Source organism: Condylura cristata, unplaced genomic scaffold (assembly GCF_000260355.1).
Source record: "Condylura cristata isolate star-nosed mole 26May11 unplaced genomic scaffold, ConCri1.0 scaffold00005, whole genome shotgun sequence".
NCBI lineage: Eukaryota > Metazoa > Chordata > Mammalia > Eulipotyphla > Talpidae > Condylura > Condylura cristata.
In genome coordinates, this window is record NW_004567106.1 from 48,949,711 (window position 1) to 48,960,253 (window position 10,543).

The 10,543-nt window shown below is 36.7% G+C and overlaps 1 protein-coding gene across 3 annotated transcripts; it reads right to left on the reverse strand.

Moving 5' to 3' along the window:
* Positions 1–6,329: 6,329 nt before the first annotated feature.
* GPR85 (G protein-coupled receptor 85) lies at positions 6,330–10,537 on the reverse strand. 3 transcript variants are annotated; one of them, XM_012721101.1, is made up of 3 exons: positions 10,334–10,537; positions 10,057–10,189; positions 6,330–8,940 (listed from the first exon to the last, which is right to left on the reverse strand). In XM_012721101.1, exon 3 carries the CDS (start codon positions 8,768–8,770, stop codon positions 7,658–7,660), a length of 1,113 nt encoding a protein of 370 aa, XP_012576555.1. In that variant the 5' UTR covers positions 8,771–8,940; positions 10,057–10,189; positions 10,334–10,537; the 3' UTR covers positions 6,330–7,657. The 3 variants fall into 3 exon arrangements, with proteins under 3 accessions (XP_012576555.1, XP_012576554.1, XP_012576556.1); XM_012721100.1 differs by having other exon boundaries at positions 10,057–10,198; XM_012721102.1 differs by lacking the exon at positions 10,057–10,189.
* Positions 10,538–10,543: the final 6 nt, after the last annotated feature.

Sequence of the window (10,543 nt, forward strand, 5' to 3'; positions counted from 1 at the left end):
TGTATGAACAACTGACCACAAATCAATAGAAAATGAAGACCACGCAGTACATGAATACCATGTAAACATGACTTATGAGGTAATTTTGCCATTTTATTCTCCGCTAGTAATCTTTTTACTATACATATTATGAATGGTAAGGCTATGGAAGGCTTTGGAGAGATTTCAAGTAAGGAAATAAATATAAACAGTTGTGACAGTTGAGAATAGTGATCCTAAAAAGGGTGGACCTCTAAAGGGACAGAACACAGACTGCATGGAAGGATATTTCTCAGCCTATGATAATCATCCATTTTACATCTCTGCTTTACATAGTATGTGACAAAACTGATTTAGGACAGTAGAATATGAACCAGATCAAGGTAAGACTCTCCACATGGTGTGGGTTGTGAAGCCCACTTTTAAAATTTGAGAGATGTAAGAAATGTCCTTTAAAAAAAATCACTTGAAAAATCAGATGGAATCTCCTACTTCTGTGATAATATGGTCCTACATGAAAACGAAGAGGGTTATTAGGCAACAGCTATTTTTCTTTGTTCTCTTTAAATTCAGCAAGGTGGAACTCTTGTATGAAAGTTGAAGCTGTTCCTGTTCAATTACCCCAGCTCCCAATAGTCTATGACCTTCTTTATTTATTTGCTGTTGTTATCAACGGCAGCAGCAACAACAGCCAACATTTACTGAATGTTCACTCTGGATCAAGTGCTATACTAAATGCTTTTCACGAATATTTTGCCTATTAATAACTTGTGCAAGTTACTTAACTTCTCTGTGTTTCAGTTTCTTCATTTGTAAAGAATGGATAATAAAGCAACTACTTCTTGTGATAACTAAATACATGTAGCCAATATGAAAAGAGGGTTTAGACTTCGGCACATAATCCTTCATAAATAATAGTTATTATCTCATTTAATTTTCAAAGGAAATGTTTAGAAGTAGTGATACTTATTCCCTCACTTATAGGTAAGAAATTAATACTCAAATTTTAAAAATTCATTTGTTGAAGATCACAGAGCTAGTAAGGAACAGTAGAAGATCTGAAACCTCCAAGTCTTTGGTTTGTAAGCCAATCTTCCGTGGACCTAAGTCCCAGCCAATCTTCCGTGGACCTAAGTCCCAGCCATGCCATATTATCTTCTCTAATTAGTTCATTTCTATGTTGAACACATCATAAACTTTCACATCCTTTTGCTTTTTGTCCATTTTATCATTTCCTCTGTCCGAAATGACTTTCCTAACTTTGTCACACAGATGAAATTAAAATTACTCTCCAAGACTGAGTTCAGCTGCCACTTTTTCTCTCTCACCTTCTTTGTCCCATCTTCAGAGTTAATTGCTTGTCTGTGTTTCTTTAACACTTATCTCACATATCTCCCTTAGAGCATTTATCACATTGTCTTATAATTTGTGTCTGCTGCTAGATGGTGAACTAAGAGAGTCAGTAAAAAATAAAATTTACTTAATATGCCAGATGCTTCTAAGGGCTTCGAAAAGTTGCACTCATTATTGAATCTATTCAATAATCCCAAAATGTATGCACTATTATAGTCTTCTTTTTTATTTAGGAAGCATGGAAAGGTTAAGTCACTTGTCTAAGATCACATGGGTAGTAGGCACATTATAAATGATTGCTGCATTGAATTATATTTAGGTAAAAATGTTTACTAAAAATGATTAAAAATCTTGTTTTTGGGCCCTCCCTGGTGGCACAGCGGGTTGAAGCACTGCACTGAGAAGCTAAAGCCACTTCCACATGAGTTCGATTCCCGCCTGCCCCGGAGGTGACCACATGGTGTGGCAGACCTCTCCTGACCCACCCGCGGCTCCCCTCAGCAGTGTGCTTCGTCGATCTGCCTGTTCTGCTCCCCACTCTGTCTCTGGTGAAGCCTCTCACCGCCCCTGAGCCTCTAGCCTGTACCCCGGTTCTGTATGTACAAATAAATAAATCTTTAAAAAAAAAGACAAAAAAATCTTGTTTTTGTAGTGGGAAAAATAAAATCTCTCAGTTAAACTATTGTTTTTGATGCAGGAGAAAAGAAAAAGGTCTTCATCTATTTAGTCACTTTCTCTTTCTTAAAGTTATGGAAATAAACAGCTAATTAACTTTAGCTAGTTGAGCTCAATTATCAATTCAGCTTTAAAACTTTTTAGTATTGGGCCTCGCTGGTGACACAGATGTTAAAGTCTTAATGCTATCAAACTATTACCAGCCACTACATCATGAGTTTGATCCCCAGCCAGGGAGCTAACCCACATGGCACAGCAAGCTTATTGACTAGCCCACTGCTCCCCTCAGCAGTGTATTTCAGTAGCTCTGCCTGTTCTGCTCCCCTTTGTCACTGGCGAATCCTCAAATCCTCTCCCACTTTTCCACCCTTACTCTACCCCCCTATTATAATCTGGCCTAAACCCTAGTTCTTGTATGCAAAAATAAATAAATCTTAACTTTTTTTTTTTTAGTATTATAGTCACATTATCCCATGGCATAACTAATGTTTTACTACCTCACTTCATGATCTTGAATGTCCATATAAGCTAGAGTTGATTTTGTTACCTATTTAAAAAAAAAATCCCATAAACCAGGACACACATCACAATGCCAATTTTAATATTTGTGTCAAGAATCTATTAATTTTCACATACAGAGAAAAGGAAAAAAAAGAACAGCCACGTTCGACAACACTTGTCTCTCTGATAATGTCCCATGACTCCAGAGTGGGTTAGGGGCTGGCTGCCAGGTGTGAATAATATGAAACCCTAAACAACCTATCACTTATTTGAGACCTTTTTCTACAATAGCTCAGATGGAAAAACTTTCTCTTTGCTTTTCTCCAAGGCCTTACAGGGTTCCCATGTTCACATTAACTATCTGGTAGGGGAAAAACTGGCTTTAAAAACCTTTTAATCCATAGGGTATGAGTAGCTAATGGACATTGTCCCTTTGGTAAAAGGAAATGATATAAGAACTCTGTCTCCATTTTAAAAAAAAAAAAAAGTCTTACATAATCTTTTTATGAATTTAAGGTCTCTTGGTTAAATTGCCAAAAAAAAAAATTTTCCTTCCATTGCTCCTATTCTTAATATGTCTTTAACTTATTTGACAATTTGGAATAATGGTAAAAAAAAATCCAGTCATTTGTAACTGATATCTTTTTTAAGCACTATGTAGGCTAATTATAATCTTTATCTCACAATTGAACAATTCTATCATTTTAATATAGGGTAAAAAATGTTTCTGAGGGATTTGGAAAAGTCACAGAACACTGCCATGCCCAGAGTGGATAACAACAATAAAAAATGTTGGTAATAAACAATTGTCTTCGTAGACCCTGCAATTTCCATTCAAAATATTTATAAGAGAACATTAGCAAATATGAAATTAATATTTTTAGCATAGAAAATGTGCAAAGGTTTTGAAATCATAAATAACCCACTACTCTGGTAACCATATATCTTATTTGTTTTGTCCATATTTAGAACATCATTTGTCATATCTTCTATCTTATCTTTTTAAAAGAACATTAATATTAGTTGGGGTATTTTGGACAACAAGACAGTCTGCTAACTTTAGGATAAAATTATCTAGTAGTGAATACACAAAAGTAAAGAATTTGGCTGTTTGCAACTATCCTACAGTAAGCCTAGTTGCAACATCACTCACTAGTACATAGCTTAGTTGAGAAGTTATGTCTCTTTAGAACATATAAATATATTTCATTGTATTTGCAAAAAATAAATTTTGGAGACCAAACTAACTTTTCAGCTGGTAGGAATTAGGAAGTTTTCTTATATCTCCTATCATAGGCAATAAACATGAAATTTATGCTTTAGTAATAAAAGATGCTCACCCTGTGTGATGAGTATATCCATCTTTGCTTAAGCACCATGAGAGGCCCTCTGAGAGTGGACACCGAGACACTCACACACTCAACTTCTTCCTTGTATTTTAGCCAGGTATGTCATGCTAAATTGAGGGGAGGTTTGAGTTATGAAAGACAAGACCTCTCCATGTTTCCTGAAGGAGTTGAAATAACTCTCATGAGGACATAGATATTCTGGACACAGGGAGGCTTTGATTGACACTCACTGTTATTTTATAAATAGCATTAACAACATAGGAACTCAAGTGTTACAAAACACAATATGGTGATTCATCTAAATGAAGGATGGGCAAAATGGTGCCTGATACTTTGAAAAGAATAGGGGAATTTCCTCTGAGTTGAGAGAGTATGATATATATATCTACATATGATATATAAGGATTCAAAGAATATGGAAAAGATAGAAGTTAAGGCACAGAAGGAAAAATGGAGAAAGTTCATTTAAGGTCATTAATATCAAGTCCACCTTAAAAATATTTATTATAAGATGAATATTTCATTGTCACTACACATTTGTTTGTCTTCCCCACTATACTAAGAAAGCAAGACTGTTCTGCCTTGCTTTCCACTGTGTTCCCAGCACCAAGTGCATCACCCAACACAGTTTTTGTTGAACAGATAAATAAATGAATAAGCAATTCAGGTAACACTCATAAGCATAGAAGTAAATGGGTAATGACCTTATCTGTGTATTATTAAAGAAAAATCAGTTAATTTCTATAAAAAATGCTGGTGTTGAAATCCAATTGGTTAACACTTGAAGAAAATTCAGTCAATAAGTTATCCTACAATAATTTTTATGGTTTTCAATGGGAAAGTGGGCAAGTTAGTTACTCATTTCCTCTGCCTCAGTTATTATCTGCTTGGGATCCCACAATCACAGACTGAATGCCTAGCACCCACCAAGCATCTCAAAAAAAATAAAAAAATCCATTGTGTACAAAAGGAAACAGATGAAATAATACAACACATCCACACACATCACCACTATTAAGGAAAATGATTTATAGACTATTCAGTTCAGATGTAATTAGTCCAAGAGGAACACATTATTATTAATAATGGGTCTTTCTCGCAGGGGACATGGACTCCCCAGTGGGAAAGTATTTTTATAGGTCAAAGCTAGGTAACATTTTTTGAGTTGAATTAGCTCCTGTTTTTAAATATTGAATATTGGAATACATGCCAAAATAGAACTTATGGTCATTAAAACACTGAAGCAACCTTTATTTTACATAATTCTTACCATTACTCATTGACTTTACAAATGGCATTATTAGTGATATCTCTCAACCTCTGTTTGCCCTCTGACAGGCAAGTGAAAAATTAGTCAGGAGTAGACTTAAATGAAAGTTGCAATAGTTCAACTTTATTCACTGATCCCTGGGGCTGGTCACTTATCTGTTGTTTCATAAAACTAGGTAAAGTTGGGCAATCTCACTTGGTTGTTGCTCTTGACTCCTCAACCCCTATTTTCAGTTTTCTTTTTTATGTACTGAAGCTTAGTGCTGATAAACCCTAGCCTCTCTAGTCTCATGAACGTTGCTGAATTTTGCATTCATTAATGGTGATATCTGTAGGTTCTTATATAATCATAGTAGCTATGTCTTACTGTAAAATTTTTGGAAACAATCTTATCAGAATATCTTTGACAGCAATTTCTTTATTGTATTTTGAATAATGGTTTTAGTACCAACAAGGGGCCTTTTCTGGTAAATTCAACTTGCTATTGTACATTTATTTAAGTTTGTCTCAGATTCAATCAACTTCAGGGTAAAGTAAAAATGAGGTCAAACCGAGTGCTCACTAAATCATGACCTGAGTTATCTTTTCATAAGCAAAACTGAATAGTTATATAGATCATTGAAAAATTTCAGTGTTCTCCCCTCACATTTAGATTTATGTTGATATTCTTTTTACAGAAATAGAGTAGCAAAAATGAAATCTGCTCATTAGATTCTTAATCTTGTATTTTAAGTACCAAAAACAAAACAAAACCCAAACAAACAAAAACAATGGGAAACTAGCAGAAACAATGAAAAACAAACAAAATCAACAGCAACTTTTTTTGCTTTTGCCATAACATTATTGTAAATCATTCTTCTTACAAGTTATGTATTCAAAACCCCAAATTTCTACTATTCCCCAAATTAAAATCTGATACTTATATCAAAATTCTAAACCAACCAACTAATCAGGTATATATATTGTAAGAGTAAATAAAGGATTATTATGATAAGCTATCAAATAATGCTTTTGTAAATATTGTCAGCTTTATGTCCTATCATTCATGCATTTCCAGTTCTAGTATATAGTAGCTACAAAAATAAAATAAAATAAAAAAATAGCAAAGTCAGTATTCTTAATTTGTGCTTCCCAGGTTAAAAAAAAAATTGTTATGGGCTAAAAATGTAAAATTTATTGCAAGAAAGTAACAGGCTACACGGGTAAATTTTGGCAAATGCAACTTTATATTGAAATTCACACATCTGTATCTTAAAGAATGAGACTCACAGACTCTAATGTATTTCTAAAATACCAGAAATCATAGTATAAGCTTTCACAAGTTAAAACTGAAATAATTTAAACAACCAATACACTGAATGTGCAGAAAGTATAAACAAGACTGTGCCTTCGGTAGAATAAATGCTTCACAAATTGTGCAGGATGTCATACTAAGGCTGTGGTCTCCCCATTGACAGCTGACTTAAAATATAAACATACTATCAACTGTCTGCTTTTTAGAACACACTAGAATGGGTGGCACATCTGAGAAAAAATAGTCTCATTATCTCAGTGATGTGCACCTTAATCTTCAAACCATGTGAGGATAAAGGAAAAGGAGTATTAAATGATTGTTCATGCACTTCCGGATGCATGACCATGACCAAGTATGATTCTATTTCCCATGACTATTTGTTCCATTGCTAAATAAGATGAAAGATACTAGATACCCTTTAAGGCAACATGTGTTTATTCTGCATGATTAGAACTGCTCACGTGTGACAAGTTGGTGCCATTAATGTTGCCTCCCAGACCAATACCTAGCATTTTTAAAATATAAAGGAATTGGAAAACTTTATACCAAATCAACAAAAACCACATAATACAGGTCAATGCCAGCAATTTCACTAGTAAGGAAAGTGGTATTTAGAAATAGTAATGTATCAATACAAAAAAAAGTAAATTTTAATTCAAATCAATATACTGCTTTGGAATGCTCCCCCAAACAAGGCGGTTTTTAAAGTGTGATCATCCAGTAATTCATGGCACGTCTTTAGTGGATTACAGTACTTTAAGTCCCCAAATATTTTAGTCTTTGCAAAACAATAATAGTATGAAATGTTTTAAAGTCCTCAAACTTCTAAAATTAGTTTTTATCAGCACATTTACCTCATGTCAACTTAATTTATTAAGATGTCCAATGCTAATTGGTTTTTCTGATGTTTTTTTCATAAGTAGTGATATACACAGCATTTAGCACTGATACTTAGCACCTGCTACTTTCATTATCTAGTTTTCAACCACATAAAGAAACTTAGGGCAGTGGTTCAGTCCTTTCTTAATTACAAACCTTCGGCGGCAATCAGCAGGATCACTCTGAGATTTAAAATAGGATTATAGGTGAACTATTGCAAAGACTGCAGAATGTTGCCCAAATCCTTATAACTGCTGATCCCTTTCTTGATTTTCTTCTCAAGATATGGCTACAGGCCACAATTGCTTAGCAGAGAAGGTTAGTGTTTCAACAAGGCTAAAGATTTACAGATGCTCCTTCATATAACACAGTAAGGTTCCCTTGGTAACCTGGATTTTCTGCAGTAAAGAAGGGTTGTGCTGAAACAGCGCCTCAGCTCCCTGTTAGAGAAAATGCAGACAAAAGGATTGATTCCTGCTTGGGCAAAACTCATCCAGACAGCGGCTGTAAGAAATCCCCCTGGTACTACAGGCCCTCTTGCAAAGACTCTCCAATAACAGGCCACCAGGTAGGGGCCCCACAAGGTTAGGAAGAGAAAAGTCATTATATAGAACATTCTGCTGATTCTTTTCTCCATTTTGAACTCGTCTAAGACCAGTAGCCTTCTTCTGCCCGTGGTGTTTGCATTTTGCCTGATGCCCAGCAAGGTGGGTGGTGTGGGACCCCTTCCAAATCCTGCTAGCCAATTGGCAGCTGCCTGGCCACTGGCTCCAGGGCCATGAAAAGTCCAGTTCTGGCTGACTGCTGCTACAAACTGGACAGGCTTCATTTTCCTTCGATCGTGGACAAAAAATATCAGCTTGAGGTAGACAAGCTGTGTGGCTAGGAGGATGAGGGCAAGAAGCAGCATAAATCCTAAGGAATCATTAGCCCTGAAGGAGCGGTGTTGGAAGGTGCATTGATCTTCCTCCCTAATAAATGAGTAAGTGCCCACATCTAAAACTGGGGGGAATGCCATGGCCACAGACAGAGTCCACACCATGCAGATCACAGCCAAACACGTCCAAAAGGTCAGCCTTTTTGTATAGAAGCGGTGATGAGCAATGGCTAAGTATCTGGTGACACTGATGCAGAAGAGCATGAAAGCAGTGTGGAAACAGGACAAAACCCCCAGAAAGGCAATCACTTTGCAAGTCAAAGTCCCATAAGTCCAAGTAGAGCCATTTTTGACAGAGTTGAATACAAATGGGAAACAAATTGCAGATCTGAGGATATCTGAACAGCAAAGATCCAACAGGAAGTAGTAAGGTGCTCTATGCAAGGTCTTATCTTTCACTAGCAAAATGGAGATCAGAAGGTTGCCCACCACGCTGACTCCTATTATGAAACCCAAAGAAGTCAGTTTCAGAAAAGCTGTTAGAGGAGAGAGATTTTGCAAAATGTTGTCAGCTGCATGGCTATAGTTCGCCATAGATGGATGGAGGATAAAGATACAGCCTCAGTCAAGTCTCATGATCTAGATATAAGAACAAGGAAAAAATAGATCTATACATTTTACTGAAAATATAATCCACAAAGAGAATTGATCTGATCTGCAGTCATGCTTCCTCTTTTCTTCCATTTGATTTGCCATCAGAATATCTGGAAAAAAAAAAAAAAGAGCTATCAGTTCCTAAGTTAACAAGCAATGATGTCAGGCAGTAATAAAACTGTTCATTTATGGGTTAGCAAATAAAGTTTTAATTTTGAATGCTATTTTTTGATGGAATAAGGATTTTTTTGTTGTTGTTTGAAATTTCAAAGAACTGGCTTGTTTAGTTTTCTGAGCTAGATGAATTAAAAATGTCCCTATTTTAGAGAACATACATTTGGTTGGTACCTTTAGAACAGAAGGAATAAAATGATCCACAATCATAAAATATGCCAGTTCACGATTAATCACTACTGTTGCAATGGAATCTACAAGATCACTAGTCAGACAGAGAGGAGACTACCTACATTTATTTGAGGTTTGTTAGTATCCGTCAGTGTTTTACAGGCAGCTTCTCTGATGATAAGGATCCAAAGAACCCTTACAAAATATGTCTTATAACTCAAGTGCCACTATTCACACTGCATATCATAAGAAGAGTATTTGTTGATTCATCTTAAAGCATAATTTCATCATTAGGTTTCAAAATTAATAGGAACTTGACCCAGGACTTGCTGTGACTTAATCTTTTGTCTTTTCCTCCCCATGGTAGCCCCCATTTTTGTCAAGTCTTTTCTCTATTAAGCTTACATGAATATTAAAAATGATTAATGTAAATATTGGCCTGGGAAATACACCCAGAGGAATAATGCACTTCCATTTGTAAATCTAGCTGCCTGGATTCAGTGAATTTAATAAGAACATGTATTTCTTGGGCAATTAAGCCTTCCCCATTTAGGCTGATAATCTTTGTTGCAAATCCCAATTGGCTTCATTTTAAAACAAATGCACATTGTATCCTAGGTGCCTGAGAGTCACAACAGGGAAATTGGCTTCCTCTGTTATTCCCACGAAGCATGTTTCCTTTGCCACTTCTCACTTGCCCAGAATATGCTGATGGAAGCCCAAGCAAAACTGCGTCCGATGATTTTAATTTCCCCACCGGTACATCTCCGGGTAAATACCGATAGCATCATGCAACATTACGAAACCTGAAATCCGCCACCCCTAGATTTATAATGGGGGGTGGAGGAGGGGGGAGGGGGAGAGAGACATGCATTACATACGCGAAGATGGGGAGCGAGATTGCTTCTGTGCTGCAAGGGAACAGTTCCCAGTGATTCGCAGTCTGATATTTCTCAGCCTTGCAAAGCTTTCCAGAAATGGAGCTCTCAATAAGCCCTACTGAAGATGCATTGTCTGAATGTACTTCCATTATGCAGTTTATTGTTTAAAAAAAAAAAAAACACACCTCAGGGTGGGCTCTTTCCTGGTGAACCTGCAGTTTTATCAACACTGTGCGCCCCCCTCCCCCCAAACTTAACCGAGAGTATATCCTCCTACCTGTTGGTGTTGGATATCCCGACAGACTATAGCTTCTTCTTTCTATAAATTGCTGAATTTTTTTTTGCCTTAGTGCCTTGACTGAGCATCCAGGCTGGGCTCGGCGGCGCCTGCGCGCTGGAGCCTCCTTGAGCTCCAGCCGCGTCCTCCCCTGTCGCAGCGGCACCGTCTCCCCCAGTAACGCAGGGGCCGCGGCGGCGGCGGCGGCGG

Coding starts and splice junctions, on each gene's coding strand:
- GPR85 (XM_012721102.1), bottom strand. CDS start 8,770: ATGGCGAACTATAGCCATGCAGCTGACAACATTTTGCAAAATCTCTCT.